Source organism: Diorhabda sublineata, chromosome 7 (genome assembly GCF_026230105.1).
Source record: "Diorhabda sublineata isolate icDioSubl1.1 chromosome 7, icDioSubl1.1, whole genome shotgun sequence".
NCBI lineage: Eukaryota > Metazoa > Arthropoda > Insecta > Coleoptera > Chrysomelidae > Diorhabda > Diorhabda sublineata.
This window is the reverse complement of record NC_079480.1, coordinates 27,440,431-27,460,056: the sequence shown is the minus strand read 5'-3', so window position 1 is coordinate 27,460,056 and position 19,626 is coordinate 27,440,431. Positions and strand designations below refer to the sequence as shown.

Genomic DNA, 19,626 nt, shown 5'->3' with positions numbered 1-19,626 from the left:
GTTAGATATTGTTTTGCCGCAACATCCTAAAAGACGTTTAAAGAAAAACGATGTTTTATTGGTGCAATAGGTTCATGTTTTTTTGCGAACGGTGACATTAGAATACTTTAATCAAGTACAAATACAACTTCACCTGATGTTGTTTACCTGTGATGTCGATGATGATGTTGTTTATTTATTCGCAAGTGAGGATTGACTGTTTATTTCTATCACTATTCCGCTACCTATGAGGTTATACCAAAGAAAACAAATAGAACCAATAATCAAGTTGGATTATTTGATAAATGAGTCAATATTATCAATAATTTGCAATGATCGTTCAGAAACCCCATGAATATAAAAGGTTTCAATAAATCGTTAAGATTCTCCATATATTGAATATTCATCAAAATTATTTGATATTTAGAAAGATTTTGACTAGTTCTGTTAGTTTATTTCTTTTGGTGTTACTTGGAGCAGAATGTATAGAAACATGAGTCGTTTAAAAACGTCCGACATTTAGAAAAGGTTATCATGGAAACCGTTCAGACTATAACTCCCAAAATCATTAGAAATATGTTAAGAGAACTTTGTCGTAGAATGGCCACGTGTATTGAAAGAGTAGGGATACGTTGAGGCAATAGTGAAAAAAATTATTTAAAAACATCAACAAAATTCTGCATCAAATGAGCTGAAAAACTGAAATGTCTGACATTGATAAAAAATCAATAATAAGGAATTAAAATACTTTGCTCTTGACTGGAATCAATATTTTTTATCATACCTCGTATAACGACTGAACAATTTTGAATCTATTGGTTCATTTTTGTTTTTATACGATGCAGAATGTTTTACGAAAAAAACTTTTTTTCGTAATATTAACAATAAAAAAATTTCCCATATGCGAACTTAAGTAGATCAAGTAGTGGCCAACACACGCCACAATTTAATGCCGATATGGGTCTTCTGTTAATTTTTATTGATTATTATGCCAGACCACATCAAGCTACAATGTGGAGAAAAATTAAGAACTACCTCTTCCAGCAAGATTGAATCTGAATTTTATATAATATGCTTCGGTAAGTTAAAGAAAACATTGACCACCACAATCCGCGATCTAAAATCATACAGTGGCCTAAAAATCTTCTTCCAAAATTGGACAATTTGATTGACAGCCAAGAAGATGTGCAGCTTTTATATGAGAAAATTGAAGTCACAAAAATTATCACCTGTTATTTTAATACAATTTTCCATCAAATTCTTGATAAATTGATTTGTTTCATTATTCTGTCTTAGCACTCCATTTAATTTTCAGTATTCTAAGTTAGGATATACATTATAATAAATACAATTCAATTAATGTATTCATTCATTCATGTAATCGAATTAGATAAATATCTATGATTTTTGAATAATTGTTTATTCGAATATGAACTATTCATATTATAGTAATACAATTAACGTGTATATCTACATTTTCCCTATTCCTCAGAAAACAATTCATACTTATAAAGTGACCCTTGTTAGTATTATTATCTTAATATTTACTTTGGAAATTCTCATATTTAAATTCCATTTTCGTTGTCCAATATCAATCATTTCGAATTTTTTCCGATTTAACTTCAGAAAAATTTTATTAACATTGATCATGTCTTTCAACGCTTCTTATTTATTTTCTTGTTTCTACATTTTAAAGTTCTGAAAATTTATGATCTAATAACTTCTATGTAGGATCATGCAGTATTTGGTAATCCACGCAACATCCTAGACCTAGTCTGTTGTTAACGCTTGCGCTTCAGCATTCTGTCACTTGTTAGAATTGAACCCTCAACCCCATGCAGCGTAAGACTCGCGGTCCAGCGCTTCGTCTTTACCGTTGTTGACGAAGTCGCCGTGACACGACGCCCTCGATAGACGCCTCCAACCGACGCAACCGCTACATCGCGACGCTCCGTTGGTTTACACATCGGTGCCGGTTGCGCGCCATTTGAATTTGAGGTTAACTCCTCGAGCACTGAGTTTACGATGACAAAATATTTATGAAGGGCATGTTTGCTAAGTTCGTTAACAGTTTTTTATTTATTATTTTCATAAATGGTAAGTTTTTATAGTTATTATCAATTTATTTAACTATTTACAGTTGTTGAAGAATACGCATAAATGTTTCTAAGGATAATTAAATTTTGAATTTTTGATTATAAATATGTCTCAATGTTAGTGGCATGAAATTGGTAGAAAACACAATATTATTTGTAAATATAACTCCGATGTCTGTAATCAATGGAAATAGTAACATAAAATTAATTTCTCATAATTTTCTCTTTCGTTATATGATATATTAAATTTCAGATATGAAAGGCTTGATAGTAACCCTTGAAAATATTATATTTGTGTTGCAAATATTCATTTTCGAGTGAAAATTATAGTGTACATTTGAATTAATACTATCAAAATACGATAATGAGAAAAAATTAGATCTATTTGGAAAAGAATTGAAGTTTGCAAGTACGTCAAAACTGGAGAATAAATTGTATTGCGACCTGGTGTATTTACTCACAAACAAACAGAACAACTCCAAAAACTGGAGAGACGAGTACGATAAATCTGATTCTGATTTCCAAAAATCGTACGATTGATGTTAATGAATCCTTTAATTGATTTCATTGAAGGATGTAATTATTTTGAAATCAAACCAATACAATAAAATAGTAAATAAATAATTTCAATCTCCTTTTACCTCCATATAATTTTCTGAGCGTTATTCAATAAGTTCGATTAGAACAGAAAATAATTCGAGGGGGCTAAATATGGTGAATAAGGTGTATCAGATAACAACTTAAACTTTAATTCATCCATTTTGGCCATTGCATTTTTCAAGAAAATTATCCCATGAGCATTCCAAAAAACAGACGGCATGAACTTGCCTGCAGATGGAATGATCTTTGCCCTATTTGGACAAAGACATTAACATACAATCGATGGTGATTCTAACCAACTAAATGTTTCTATATTTCAATTTTTCCTTATTCAAATCACTCGATATTCGACATTATTCAGTTCAATTAGAGATATTTGATTGTGTTCTCATATTCCCTGTAGGTATTTTCAATAAATAATAACAATTTATGATAATTCTCTTTAGAATATCTCTTTGTGGCGAACGGTTACTTGGACATGTACAACGATCTAAAAATCTACATACCTCCATCCATAAATTTTATTTCATCAAACAAAAAGTACCTTTTAGTCAAAGAATCCATCTTTGGATCGTACAGGTTTTCCATGTAAAAGTTAGGTATTGTTAACCATTGGGCTTGACCTGCTCCTGACCTTCAGATAGTAGTATAGAATTATTTTTACCATTAAATACGTGAATAATTTAGAAAATATACTAAAAAATAAGTTCTGATTTCGCAACTTTAAAGGCTTATAACACTAAAACGAAGGGTCGTATAAGAAATTTTTTCCACGTCTCTACATTATTTCAACGTCATCTACTCACTCCCGAATTTTTGGAATCAAGTCCTGGAACACCCTGTATTCAGGAGAAAATTGGGGAAGCGTTGATAAAGGAAGCATGCCATTTCTAGAAATGGCAGTCGTGTAGTGGTAGACTATGGTAATTATTTCATTATTTGAAACAAATAAGCTTGTAACTACAAAGAAAATTATTAATATTAATATTTCACTGCGGTCGGAGATAGCTTCTTAAGAATTTAAAATCTACTTATATATGGGGAAATACGTCGCGTGGTGTAGCTAACTTTATCAAATACTGCCACGAAATCCAAGTTAACAAAAGGAAAATAGCCATTTAGAACCACACCTCTATCCCTCAGAGTGTCTTTGATATAGTGTGCGTAGAGTGATTCATAAAACTAACACAAGTAACATCATTTTTTAAAACTTACCATCAGAGCAAAAAAAAGGAATATACTGAATGAGATATGCTTTGATGTGAGTATAAATTTATCAGCATTTCTATGTCCGATGCGGGGTGTTTATTTTCAATATTTTTATGACTAGCTTATTTCCTTTTCCTTTCTGTGTCCACACGTATACTACTCTATTTCCTTGTGCTTGCGCAGGAGTATCCTCATTTTATTGAAATCCTCCACTGTCTGCGTGGTGATCTTTTCAGTGTATTTGCCCATTTTACACTGGCCGTCGAATCTTCTTTGTTTAAGTTGTTTTCTAATTTTTTCTTTCCCTTGTTGTTTTTTTCTTCTGCGGCTTTTTTTTCCGCTTTCTTTCTTTTCCTCCTGTTTCTCATTTGCGTGAATTTCTCATCTGTTGGACAGTTATCCATTCGACTATCATTTTTATCTAACATCTCAATTGTCGGGCTTTCGCTCTTTCTTTCCCATCTTTTGTCCTCAATGACGGGACAGACTACTTTCTTCGTTGTTTCCTCTGCATTTTTTCCTGCTTTTCCTGATTTTCCTGAAAACTTTCGTCGTGGTGGCTTCCATACGTTGAATTGTACTAGCATGTTCTAAATTTTAACGTTTGAGATTCAATGACCGCTTTCAATATCTTGTTTTCCTCATCTTTTTTCCTAATATCTTCTTCTAGTTTCCTGTGCCAGAGTTATGAGGAGATTGGATCATCTCATAGGCGACATGGAATAGGCAGAAGGCGATTTACAACCGCTCGTGATGACCGCTTTATTGTGTCAAGAATATTAAAAAACAGCTCCGTGAGGTTTGAGAAGTGCCTTTAGTCAGTGGAGAGTAAGACGAAGACTGCAGGAAAATAACCTGACCCCTAAAACACAAAAAGATTGGTCGGAAGCTTACTCCAGCTCATCGGCAATGAGGATCTGTCCAGTTTTCAGATGACACAACAAATAAATCCATTAACGTGTTGAACAGTGATAATTTTATACCGGACTTTGGCACAACTCTGTATATTGATAGTTAGTTATATTGTATTCGCTTTGAACGGCAATATTCTCTGTTGAAATTGGTTTAGTAAATCAATAAATTCAGTTGGTTTTCTGATATTAAATGCCGCAGTAATTGGTATTTCATTTGAACACTAAAAATTGTTCTATGGAAACTATTTGAAAATAAGAGAATGGAATGAAGCTTCATTATAGATTAATAATCATTATTATTGATAAACTAATTATATATAATCAGTATCAACCTTAAAAAAAAGTAATAAAAATCGATGTGATTGGAAATTGCCTTGAAGACAATATTGGTCCCACAATTGGAATTTGTGAATCAAATTTGAAAAAAATTATTTGTCACATTGTATAAATTGCAGCCAAATGATGGACAAATAATAATAATCAGAGACAAATAATTCTAGTATCGAAATGAAAAATACATAATAAAAGTATATTATTCTTATATATTACAAATAACTTTTGAACTATTATTTTAACCTCATCTCTAATTTTGTCTTGCAATTTCCGTAGACTCATATTTGATTCATATGAACCTCAAATTTGGAAAAACCGTATAGAAAAAATCTTACTCACTTATCCGCAACCTCTTCTACCATAGGTGATAGGTGATATTTCTGCTCCACTTAATTTTATCTTTTCCTTGCTGTTCAGCTCGTCTACAGTTCAGTCCTGTTTTTTCAGGTTTCAGCATTTTCTGCATTCCATTTCCTTCTAGGTCTGCCTCGTGTCTTCTTTTTTGTTTCGGTTTCCCATGTCACCTTAACTGCTCAGTCCCCCTATATTCTCACTATATGTCCAAGCCATCTCAACTGCTCTCGAATTTTTTGCAATGCACTCACTTTTAATTCGCGTCTAATTATGTCGTTCCTTATTGTATCGAGTTTCTTCACCTCCATTATTTTTCTCAGTACCTTCGTTTCATATGCTGTTATTATTTGTTTCAATTGGTTGGTTAGCACCCAGAATCCGCTACCATAGATCAACATTAGTAGTAGTACTGATTCGTAAATTCTTGTTTCTGTACGTTTTCTTATCGCTCTTTCGTTAAAGAATACTCTGTATAGTGCTACTTGAGTGAATAATGTCTCTTTTATCCTATAGACTACCTTTTCGTTCATTTTTCTATATGGTCTAAGGTTATCCCTGGATACTTTGGCCTGTTAACGCTATTCTTTTCCAGTTCTTGTATTTGCACAGTCTACTGTACTCTGTGTTGCAGCTTTTCTTCTGCTTTAGCAAATATTAGTGGGTCTTCATTTGTTGCATCTTTCTTTGTTCACTTCTTCAGCTATTTTCAATATGACTGAAAGAGCTTTGAACGCCTCCTTATTCTCTTCTCTGTAAGCTACAAAACTACTTGTCGTCTTTCCGCTAGCTCGGGCTACATTCTCTGTTTTCTTACTTATATTCATAACTGTATTTAACAATTGTTCACTAATTTTTCCATTCTTCAATTTTGCCCATATTTCCTCTGTTTTTTTTAAATCAACTGCTGCTAAATACCATAGATGAATAGAAAAAATCTATAAGAGTGAAATCTGAAGACCTTCAAGGCCGTTCTGTTCATGTGAGTTGATCAAGTCAAATTAATTCAAATGGTATGAATGATAATTGAATATGTGAACCCATACATACAGCTCACTCTATGGGCTAAATTGAGTTTGTTTTGAGTTGAAACAAGTGGAATTAGCAACCAGTATTACAAAGAAGACAGTTAGATGGTCTAAGAATTTGTTTTACAAAGTTGTTAATATTTACGAGAGAGAAAGAAAATAATGATTACGGATTCAATTTAAGATAAAGAGTGTATAGAAGCGAGTCGAACTACCTACATGAGAGAGCGTTGTGGAAAGGCCGCAAAGTCTGGTATTTCAGCTGACGATTCCTATCGTCATACCTTTTTAACTAGTTTTATACGCTATATTGTATCCATTGGTTATTTATACATGTATACTCGATTAGGGAAACTTAAAAAAAAACATGAAACATACTACTTTTGTATGTCACTTGAATTCAATAAAATGATCTACACACTGGAGCAGTCTGATTGATCCTTGTCCTTTCAGGTAAACAATATTGATACCTATATAAGTAGACGTATAATTGAATTTGGCGGAATGTTTGGTAGGAGCTGATCGGTGAACAGTGAGATTTATATAAACTTCATTGTATAGAAAATTTTACAATTTCATGGACAAAGCTACACAATTTTATAAAAGATAATATAAAATAATAATTTGGCTTAATAATTGCTATAATACAATAATGATACTAAATATTGAATTTTGCCAATAGATTATAGAATAATAAGGTATGTATTTGTCACTTTTAATTCTGAAGGTAGTTGATCAAATTCTTGGCTTTGAAGATGATGAAATCAGATCAGAGGTGGGTATTATTAGATGAAGGTCCAAATTCTTTCTTCTAGTAAGGTTAGGTTAGGTAGTAAGGTAACTATACATGGATCTCTCAGTTGAGTTGTGAAAGTGTTTATGAATTAAACAATTGGATTCTGAAATAAAAAAGGTGAAGAGGAATGAAATTTTGTTCTTTTTTAAATATAATTCGAAATGCGCTCCAGATCATATATGTTACGAATAGCTCTTTCTGGGAATTTGAAGATAGATTCGAAGAGGTGCAAGTTACAAAACTCCCATAAAGGCAAATCATAGCGAAGATTCGATTCGAACAACGAGAAATAAGTTTTTAAAACAGCACAAGAATCGAGCTCTTGAGGCACAGCGAAACAAGCAGATGATAATTATTTCACCAAAGTGTAGACCATAGACAGCTGGAGAAAACCCCGTTTTCAAAGGATTCGTTGATTGGAGAACCAAAAATGTTAATAATCACTTCCGAAGAATTTGGAAATAACTTAGACGATCACCCACCAATGCCATAAAGTTTAATTTTGAATATTGAGTATTTGCAGTAGCTCAAATCTATCTACATATCTAAAGAAGAGACTCTTTTAGAAGGAACGAGAAGAGAATAATTGTTGACTTCGTTTGGAACGAGGTCTATAGTATTCGATGAACGCGTTTTGTTCCTAAAATCATTGATAACATAGCAAGTTTCTGTCGAGGAATTTTTAGCGCTAGAGATGCAATTGTTCAATAAATTTGATAGTTACAATAATTTGTAGTTATTGATATAATTCAGTATGTGAAGATTGCCTGTGAATTGTTCAATATACAAAAGTAGTCTCATATTCTTGAATGAAGAACGTGTTCCTAACATTAGGTAAAACTCAAAGATACTCAGCGCCCCAATACATGCAATAGGAAATGAAATATATTGAAAAAAACTGAATATTGATTCAGCTGAAGATAAAATATATGAAGGACCATTGAGACGACTCTGACATATATGCCCGAAAGCAATAAAAATCGTTCACATTTAAAATAGCAGGTGAAAATGATGAGAAGGATTAAGAAAAACAGGGATTGAAAGTAGGGGAAAAGCAGTCGGGACAAGTAGAAATAAATTAGGAAGGAACTGAAGTATACGTCTCAGGTCCCAATCAAACTAATAGATAACTGGCTTTGAATTAAATAAAAAAATGTTGTGATAAAGTATTTCAAAAATCAAATCTTCAGTACAAATCACTCATTTTCCGATAGAGCAGTGAATTCAAGTGAAATTTATCACGACTCCAATTTAATACTCGCGTTTCCTCTTTTTTCACGTCGTGGCGTAACTTGATATATGTTTTTTTTCTTTAGGTAGGTTATAGCACGTGCAGCCGGATCATAAGTGGCTGTAATAAAAGTCCTTAAAAAAGCAGCAAAAAATTGAGAAAACTTTTTCCTCCGGTAAATGTACCTATTCATCCAGCACCCCATAACGGATAACGATAATTCAGAATTTCATCGTTGTTAGGTGCTTTTACAACCATCTAACTAAATTGGAAGTTATATTTATACGTATACGATGGTGGATATAGAAGACTACAAATATAAAATATCCAAACTATGAATAGGTTAAATAAATGAGTTTATTAATAAATCTATCACATTATAATAATTTTATGACTCTTTCTAAAATGTCCGACTATTGGCATCAGAAAAAAAAATGACTAAGACCAAGGATAAAATATCGATCATAATTCAATAATATATTGTGTTAATAGGCACTCAAGGACAAAAGTCTTCTGAAATTTCACAAGCAATAAGGTAAAGTTGACCCCACGGCAAATAAAGTGTCACGAGTATCAATTTAAATCATTTGACAGAAACCTTAAAATATGAGACTGGTTTTGTGACACCAGGTAACTAGAATTACTTAGTTTATTAGGAGTAATTTTCAGAAGCAATTTATTTTCTTCAGATTTTCCAAATGAGTTCTCAGATGATAAATTGCTTGGAAGTGAAGTTTGGAAAATGGTATTTGGGACTTTATGAATTATAGACACAGAGATTAGCAACTTTAATTATTAAATTCTCCAATAGAAAGAAATGAAGAAATTGTAAAATAGTGACAATGAGGAATACACAGGTTTATATACAAAGATATATCTCAATTTTTCTCTTCGAGTTCAATAAATTACTAAAGCTGTTTTCTGCTTGAAAATAGGGAAGGAAAAGTTCTAGCCAAAACCCTGACTCCAGAATATAATAACTTTGAAAAAAGATCAGAAAAGCTGTCATTAACGAGACAAACAAGAGCCCGTTAAAATTTTAAAATATTCGTATGAGCCTTAAAATTTTAATAATGATTTTTTTGGATCGAAAGATTTCTTTAACGGTTATGATTATTTTAAGCATATGATCAGTCTTTTAGATGCTACTGGTTTATTAGCATAAACATATCCTTGTGAAAAATTTGAGGTCCATTTCTTTTTTATAATATTTTTTGCTGCTAGAATTTTAATTTCAACAGGTCGACATCGGCAATCGCCGTATGGCACATAGCTTCATCCTCTTGTTACCACATTTTGTCCAGATCAATGTTCTCCACAGTTAGGTTGACTCAGACCTTTAAAGCTCATTGTGTTACCATTTATTCGCGATAATTTGGAAAGTCACCTTTCATCATTTTCTAATAAAAAAATGAAGTCTATTAGTTTTTCTGATACAATGTAGAAGTTGTCACCTCCTGTTCCTGGAATCTTGAACAATGTCAAGTAATCACTCAACAATAATTTTATGAATTGAGTGTTCCGGCAATATAATCATCTTTTCCGTTGTATCTTCATTGATTGTGGCTAAATCTCTTTGAATATAGTACAACCATTTTTGTTCAACCATAAAAGTGGTATGATCGAATTTGACCTGGTCTGTTGCATTTGATTTAAGTCAGAAAATCGAGTTAGTGACATTCTCTTTCTCATATATTCTTATTATATTACGCAGAAAAAGACTTTTTCTGGTTAGTTGTCATGAAAACTTGATCACATAATTCCATTTGAATAGCATAATCTAATGATTAGATTAGTAGTAGCAATTATTCCAAGCCTCTCTCTGCTTCATAATTTCCTTCCTCGCAGTGTCTTGATACCAAGAAGAACTCCAATCACACGATTAAAGAAAAAATCCTCACGAAACCAATTTTGTTGTTTTGGATGTTATTATTTTGAAGCTGCGGTCACATTCCCAAATTAAGCATATTATGTATGTTTAGATTTGGGATTTAGCATACACTGCGACCCAAAGGCTCTCTTGTGTCCTCCTTTCTTGCAGGGATATTGAAGAACCCAGTGTTCACAGCTGATCCATTGATCCCACTCCTCTTAAAAAATCTAGAATGTCTCCGTTTTCTATTTCAAGCGCTCCCAATTGTAGTGCTCTGAAGTTTCTTAGTGTTTCACATTTAGAGAGGATGTTGATAGAGTTTTCTTCCTATGTGTTATAAAATCTGTACGTCGTATTATCTGCTAGGTCTAGCGTCAGGTGTTTGTTGAGTCCACAGTGCCCCGATGGATTTCCTGTTAGTATTTGTAGGTTGTTCTTACTTAGGTTGATACAATCAGCAGATCTACTCTAGTTATATTTTTCTATAAGAGTTTTCGCCTGTTTGACCACCAATAATTAGTTTTGAGTCTATCTGCCTCCTTTCGCAATGCTTTTTACATAGTTGTGTAGTTAATACCACAGAATGGTTCGGGTCCCATGAAGGGCTTGTCTGCCCTCGCTTTAGCGAGCTTATCAGCTATTTCATTCTCATTCGCTCCGGTGTGTCCCCGAATTCATTGTATTTTCTTTTCAATTTTCATTCAATTATTTTCTTGGTAAAAATTATTTTTAGTGTTAGTTTTAGTATAAATCTTCTCTTAACTTAGGGAAATGATGTATATCAACATACACTTCACCACATACCTTCCTGATATAAAATCCCTACCCGCTCATATCATGTAAAGTTTGATCTTGAAATAATGAAAATTTAGATGCCACTAACCCTTCTAAAGTCATTGAGCGTATAAGCGGTTGAAACAAACCTTGTGTGAAGAAACTTGATGACCTAATACAGGGTTCTTCCGAGTATTTTAGATTTTCAATTTGTTAAATTAGAATCGGTAGATGAACTAATTTCGAAATTTTAATTAATATACGAAGTTGTTTGCCGAATGTAATTCCATTCCAAATCACAATTTCGTAAACTTATATTAATAGAAAGCGAACGCTAGTTAACGTAGTGTAGAATTTCTAATTCGGAAATGTTCTTTTTGTTTGAATCACAATGTTGATAAATTGCCATTAGGACATGAATATTCGAATGAACTTCAAGCATGCTCATTTAAATGGTTTACCAAACAAATTAAGTCACACAACAAGCAATCGCTAAAATTATTTTATAATACGATGAGAACCTCTATAGTTTTGAAAAGTTTACAATGAATTTTATTGTTGTTTCACAAGCTTAGAACGGTCAAATTAGTTCCTCCAAAAGTAGACTCGCATAAAGCTGAAAATTGGTACAATATTCCGAAAGAAAAAACTATGTTTAATAGTATCAAGAATGAACTCTGATATATACGAGTATTTAGAGAAACATATCTACTAATTGATCAGGTGGATGATCAACCACATTGGGACCTCCCGCTCAGAAACCACATAACTCATATTTTTGCTGCTGGAATTGTTTGTATGATAATATCGTAGATTGATGAATCTTACACTCAAATCAATTATCTAAGATCGGATTCTATTTATATTTTGGGTTTGGAGACTCTTGTACCTTGAAGTTTTCACACAAAAAAAATTATATAATTATTACAAGAATTTGAATGGGTCATTCCACTTTCTGTCGAGTCATGTATTAAATTCCATTCCATTCCATTCTTTCTCCTCATCAGTTGTTTCTTCTTTATTTGGTTGAAGACAGGGTATTTTATATCACTAACAGGAAGGTTGGGCTGTGGTACGTTATTTTCTAAATCGCAATCCGTTGCGTAGGAACCCATAATATCTTGATCTGAAAATATTTCGATATCCATTGGATAAATTCCGGAAGCTCGAAAACCACTCAAAATATTGCTGAGTGTGCAAGCTCGAGGAATAGCAATTCCCAGAACCTCTGGTACTAATTACTCCGTTACTAAGACTCCACGCTTTAGCTGTAAAATGTCTTATGAGGGCCATATATAGTTAAATCAAGTGGCTGCAGCCTGTTTAATATGTGAGGCGGAAAAGTTATCTGAAAATGATGATGATGACTTCAGTATTCGACTACTCCAATGGACAAATGTGAATAGTGATTTTCCAAGAATATTATAACGCGTTCGTCTTGTGAACACTTGACAAACATAATAAAATGGTCAATGAATTTTAAGAACAGCTGTTCATTTGACCAGCGAGTGGGAACTGCAGCTTTGATTGTTATAGGAGGTGTGCCAAAGAGCATTATGTCCGGAGAATATAAGCATTGGCCTGCTATTATAGACACAAGGGTTTTCCTCTCGGCAGATATTGCACTTCCTAGTTTTTTAACTCTTTCCCATCGAATTTTTTGCATCAAGTTACGGAACACCATATATATTTAATCAAGAAGTGCTTAGTACACTACCTTCCAAGTTCTGTGAATACGTGTGCCTATTATGCAAATTTTTCATTTTCTATAATCATTATATTTACGAAAGGTAGTTTTTAGAAAACTGTTGAGATATTTTGTTAGATCAAAAATTTCGTTTGATCTAGCTTTATGATAAAACAAGAAATTTCTGAGACCCTTCACCTTGAATAAAATTTCTATCAAATACGGGATCTCATTTGTGTAGTATTTCGAATATTCTAACGACTTTATAACCCTATATCTTTTAGTTGCTGAATTATCCCAATTTAAGACCTCTTCTGATTCTAAGACAGATAAGTGACGTTTTCAATATTTCCGTAATTTTTCAGGTTTTGTTTGTCTACATTTCCGTATAAAAGTTCAATGTTATGTGTCATTTCATCCAGACTAGATACAAATTTCCTTAGCTTTTTTATTTCTTACGGAATTTGTGAATAAACGCGCGAAAAATTCAGTGACTTGAAAGTGGCTGCACTGGACGTTAGACTATGTTACGAAGCGTAGAGAACAGCAAGGACCACGCAACCTCACATTTCAGTCTACTTATAGCTATGAGCGAGAAGGATGAACCAGTGTTTGTTGCTCAACGCATCCTAATTTGTTTTGTGGTCAAAGATATTGTAAAATTCACGAAAATTTATTAAAAATGGACCGCAAAGTTTCAGCCATGTGGGTGCCGAGACTGAATTTTCATCAGAAATTTACACGCTGAGAATTTTGCACGCGTTTCCGCGAGTAGAGTAGGGAAACACTAGAACACCCACTCTTATAGTGCCGATTTGTCCTTATGGGACTATTATTTATTTGGTCACTATGAAAAAACACTTGGCGGACTGAGCAGGGTGGACTCGATACACTAAACACCTGGTTAAATGTCCAAATCGTTGAGTGTTCAAGAATGCCCTAAAACTCACCAATTTTTTGGAAAGGTTGTTGAGTTTGTAGCGGGGTGCAATGAAATATATCTGAAAATTCTGCTTTTCTCATTTTTTGTCGCTTGAAAGAACGCACCAGTATGCATCAGACGTTTGTTTGTGCAGGGTCTAAGTTTGTGGTGCTAAAAAAATGTTTAATTTATCAATTCTGTTTTGGATATAATCTATTTATGGCTGTAAGCAATCTGCCAAACAGAAATCAGTTGCCCATACTTACCCCTTTTAAAAATATCGAAATTTTCATGAAATTGATATTTATATGCAGTTTTTTCACTTTACAGCTTTTCCTTCGCAACGTAAGAATCTGTTCACCATTTCGCAAAAACTGAAGGGTATAACTAATAAGGAGGGATGCTAACATGTTCAGAATCATTTAATATCTGGAGAGCGTGGTGAAGAAAAGAAAGAAAATATGTTGAACGTAGCATTTGTTAGCTGTGCTTCGCTAATAGAACCCAAACAAGATTTCTGGAGCAAAAAAAGGAGAAAAACCAAATATGTTTAGGAAGAATTGGGCACATCGGAGTTGACTCAAGCAGCTCAGATGGGTATAAGAACAGAAATTGAATGTGTTGAAACTGCGCCTTCAGGATAAGAAAAGCTTGGAAGAATCGTGTCAAAACTGTATACATGATTTATACGCTAGATGAAGCAGTTACGCTCTTTGTTGATGCACAATTGACAAAAAATCACTAGCAACAAATAAGTATAAAGACGAAACTGAAAAACGCAAATATCCTATTCATAACAATATTTGTGCCAAACACAATGTACACAATATTGGTTCATGGATCACGTGTGATTTCTTTTGCAATTCTTCCTATAGGGCAACTATACAAAGAAGATCAATAGTGTGGATATAGGGATTTGAAAGCATATTGGAAAAGTCACACTTGAAAATCGTCAAGGCAATGCAGTTTATTTAATATTTTACTACTGTCATCTGATCCAGTTATTATTAGCTGAAGGAAATTTGCTCAGAAACGAAGGAAATCATTATGACTGGAAATTTTAGTACTTTTGGGCGCTACCTGATGAGGTAGAAGATATCTGTAAATCAATTATGTTGTCCTATGCAGAAAAAAGTTTAATTAAATTCACAACGAGTGATAACGAAGATAGTTTATAATGTTTATTTGAAAAAACACACCACAAACTGAATCAGTGTTTAGCAATAAACATTTACATATATTTTTCACCACGTTTCAATGTCATCGAGCCTACTAACCTCATAATCTATTTTTATGTCTTTGTTGCCTAATTTTGGAAATATATTTTGATAAAGCCCAAAGGAGGTTGAAATGTCAATTTTTCACCTGTTTTAAAATTATATATTCTATCGAAAGAAACCCAGAATCGGAAAAATTCTGTATTTATACAAACTTCCAATTCAACGGAAATCTCTGTACTATACCATATCTAAATTGACCGGACTAGTTGCCCTCTTTTATTTTTATTGAGATGTTGACAACGCTTTTCTTATACTGAAATAGTTACAGATAAAAATCTTCTATTAACTGATAAATTTTTTGGGTAACGTTGTTTTTTCTCGAGTTCTTATCACTCCACCTGTTGCCTTGAATTACATTTCTTTGTCAAGTCACATTATTGATAAGAAAAAGTTATTTTCAAGTTATTAAATATTCAAGAAGAGGAGACCACAACTTTCTCGAAAAACAAATATATCTGAAATGAAAGTTTGCTATTTTAGAAAAATAAGAGAAATGGAAAATGAGAAAATTGAATAATTAATGTATAAAAACGTCGTGTATTATCTGTGACAATAAATATATGGCGACATCGTTATACTTTTCAAGAATAATAAAAGTTTTGCTTAATCCCTGTGGCAACCTATAGCGGCATAAATTTTGAGAAGTGTTTTTCATTGTATTGAGAAAATTTTTCAGAAACTTACTTACCTTGTTTTGTCCGATTGCTATAAATCCCAAAATTTATTCACCTCATCATATAGAAGGAGTAAATATGTTGGAATAACATGTATAAGGAGCTATAAACTGGAGACGATAACTGGCTTCAGAAACCTATAGCCCAGGAGCTGTTAATCTAAAAAGTCCCTTCATACCGTGTATTATGTAATTTTTTTATGAAAATTGATTGTTCAAAGGTGGGTATTGTTAAGTAAATGTTCTTTTAATAAGGTAACTATGAATGGGTCTCTCAGTTGAGTTGTGAAACTGTGAACCATTCTAAAGTAAAAAGAGCGAGAATAGATAAAATTTTATATTTTTTAAAATATAATTCGTATTTCGTTTCACAACTTGAAAATAAATGTGGCGATCAATTATTTTCAGTAAGTTTAATATAAATTCGAAGAAGTGCAAACTACCAGATCCCCAGAAAATCAAACCACAGTGAAGATGCGTTTTGAACAACGAGTGGTAAGTTCTTAAAGAAGATCGAGAATCGAGCTATTTAGACATAGATTTAATGGCAAAACTAGAAGAGGATAAGTCTCTACAATGTACAAACCATTGAAGGGTACCATCAAAATGTAGATCAAGAAACTTGATCGAATTTGAAGATCGTATTAAGTCATTTTTGAGTTTTATATCTGGAGCAGTCCAGCTTACTCTAGTTTCATTCACAAATAAAGTAAATTTACCATTAATTCGTTAGTCTGTAACATCCTTAATGAATACCAACTGGTGAATTTCTCGAAACTTCACCATTAGCTCGTATCAGTTGTTTTCTGCATTCAAGTTGATCTACGAACTATTTCCAAGGTACACAGAGGAATGCTATAATAGTTTAGTTTGTTAATCAGATCAACATAATCGAAGGTCTAAGCAAAAACTCAAAAACCCAATTCACTTTAAATTTATCATTAAGTGAGCTATATATTCTATTAAGAACAAAAAACATAGCATCAATAGTGCATTTATTAGGTGAGGAACCAAATTATTGAGTTTCCAAAATTTTATGTTTAAATAGGAAAGGCAATAGATGGTTTTTGATTATTTTCCCAATGATCTTCATCCTAGTACAGGGGAATAATTATGGCAGTTTTTAGACAGCTAGGGACAAGCCCGTTTACAAAGGATTCTATGAGTAGACAAAATAAAACGTTGAACATCATTTCTGGAGAATTTAAAGATAACTCAGCTGATAACCCATCAATGCCGCATGAAGTCTTTTTCTGAATGCTGAGTATAGTTTGCACTAATTCAAATCTATCTACAGGTCTAAGGAAGAGACTGCCGGTGACTTTTCTAAAAAGAACGAGGAAAGAAATATCATCACGAGCTAATAATCTTACTAAGGTTCACTAAATGATTTTTAAGTGCGTTTTGTTTCTCAAATCATTGATAACAGACTGAGTTATATTTAGCTCTAGAGATCCGATTATTGTAACAGCTTTGATAGATTCCCGATACAATAAATTATAGTCATTGCTATAAATGAGTAAGGATTATCTGTGAATTTTTTAATATGCAATATATGATATAACTAATCAATATTGAAAAGTGATCAGAAAAGTTTTGAAATGAAAACACGTTTTAATTAATTAAATAATTGAAATTGAATCAGTTATGTACTTAGGGTCAATTACGTTTTTTACTAACCTCATAGGACCGATAATGATGATATAAGTGTACAGCAATGATGAAATAATAATAACCGAATCTTTGTCAGATTGAAAATACTTTTTCTTTCATCACTTTTTTTCAAAGAACGTATTGTCGAGTCAGTTTATCATTAAAAACAATGGAGTTTAATCAAAGATTCACAGTTTCGGGTAAGTATGAGTATAATGTGAATAATAATGGCATGGCAGCATTTTATAAAACCACAGCTACTTTTTATTCTCGTCTACTGAAATTTAATTAAATGTTGAAAATGATTTATATCCTTTGAATGCTTCTATGCGATAACTCTTCATGTTTAACCTCCAGTGCGCTTCCACGATTTAAATTGTTCGCTGAAATGGAAAAATGAAATAAAAATCGGATAAGTACATCATAATTGTTCACCTGTTGACAACATAATGCACTGTCGCATTTGTGAGATTATTATCAAATTTTAACGTAGTCCAATCTCAATTCGGACGAATTTTAATTAAAAGAAAATCCAGAAAATCTTATTTTTGTCAATTGTGATTGTACTTGATTTCTTATTCCACTTAAACTTCATACAATTCCTTTATATATTCTTTCCTCTATTTTTATGTATGTCAGAAAAAAACCTACTCACTTGTAGTCCGAGAGCGGTCATTGCTGCCGTGTGCATTCGAAGTGCCAAAGATAAAACCGTTCCAATAGTTCGGGAGCGGTCAATGCTGCCGTGTTCTGTTTTTGCGAAAACTTTCTCAACGTTGCAGCGCGTGGCGAACGCAGCCATTAAAAAGATCAACAACAAAACTTTGGCATTAACATTAACAATATCATTCCATTATGTAAGCTCTCTAATCATACAACCAAATAAATCATAACCCGAATTATTGTAAATGAACGCATTTAAACGAAATGTAATTAGTTGTTACACTACAAGTTGATTTTATTGTTACTACTTTATGAATTCATTAAGCTAATTGAAATTGAAATAGAAACGTTTGGTTTTCGGTTTAGATAATTAGTCATTAATATGAAATAATTAGAATTCGATATCAACGATTGTGAATGAAAACATAGAAGAACAATACTAATGACAGTATTAAATATAGGAATTTAACTTAAATAACAAAATTCAAAAGCTTTCGCGGGTTTCCATTCATGAGTAGCAGTAAACAAGACAGCGCTTGTTGGGCGGCATGGGCTTGTTTATACACGTTTTTGACATGTAATGTGATGGTGTGGCATTGTCTTGCGATTGAGGTTAAGTGTGAATTTTCAGTTTTATTAATAACATGGTCAAATATTTGATCAAGCAACATTTGTTGGAAATAAATGTGTAAATTAATCAAAATTTCAAAAAATTAATTCTTTTCCATGATATGAGAATATTTCAATGGATATATTTTCAAGGCAGATACCAAATTAACGACATAAAATGCGCGTAGAACAGTGACAATGTTAAAACCATTTTGCACGCCATCTAGGTACTTTTACGCTCGTTCTTCATGAAAATGACCCGTAGCTTAGTGCCATCTGAAATAAACAGCACTATTTTCAACAACTAATTTTTTTTGGAAATATCCCAACTAAAAGTTTTCTTTATCTTCGAAATTCGAACCGACAGTACATTGTTGCCGATTGTACTTTTTATTACGAAAGTGACACAAATTACCTTTTCAATAGGAATCTCTACAATAGATAGAAAGGACGTATTTTGAAATATCACGTTTCTAATAATGTTATAGCATGTATTCATCTCGAACCGAAAATAAACTTAATCTCAGTACTAATTATTTGTCACCAATATCAAACCAACCTAACCAAAAGATTTTTGTAATGAGTTCGTGTAGCACTAGCAAACGAAACAAATAATTTTTCATTAATCTGTTAATCACTTAAATTTGGGATAGAAAGAAGGATGCTTGCACAAAGGAATATAAAATATATATACTTTCCTTTGGTGACTGAAATAATATGAATTTGCGATTTCAGAACCTCGGTCATGAATGTATTTTTGAAATAGTCATATTTTGACGATATTTTGAAGAAGCGAAAAAGTAAGTCCTGGCTATTTTGTAGGTTTTGATTTAACTTTCAGTTGATTTGTGTGATTTATACATTTACCCCTTTCTTCCTGGGAAAAATATTTTTGATTTTGTTCCGCTTTCGTACTGTATTAATATATTACAATAACTTGTAAAAAGTTCTAGCT

At 32.6% G+C, this 19,626-nt stretch overlaps 1 protein-coding gene across 2 annotated transcripts in view; it reads left to right on the top strand.

Moving 5' to 3' along the window:
• The first annotated feature begins 1,824 nt into the window (after nucleotides 1-1,824).
• LOC130446476 (uncharacterized) overlaps nucleotides 1,825-19,626 on the top strand; it is a 123,187-nt gene continuing 105,385 nt past the window's right edge. The window contains exon 1 of one of the 2 annotated variants that reach the window (XM_056782752.1): nucleotides 1,825-2,076. In XM_056782752.1, the coding sequence (XP_056638730.1) occupies nucleotides 2,019-2,076 (58 nt within the window). In that variant the 5' untranslated portion in view covers nucleotides 1,825-2,018. The remainder of the gene's footprint in view (nucleotides 2,077-19,626) is intronic. The other variant, XM_056782753.1, reaches the window with a different exon arrangement.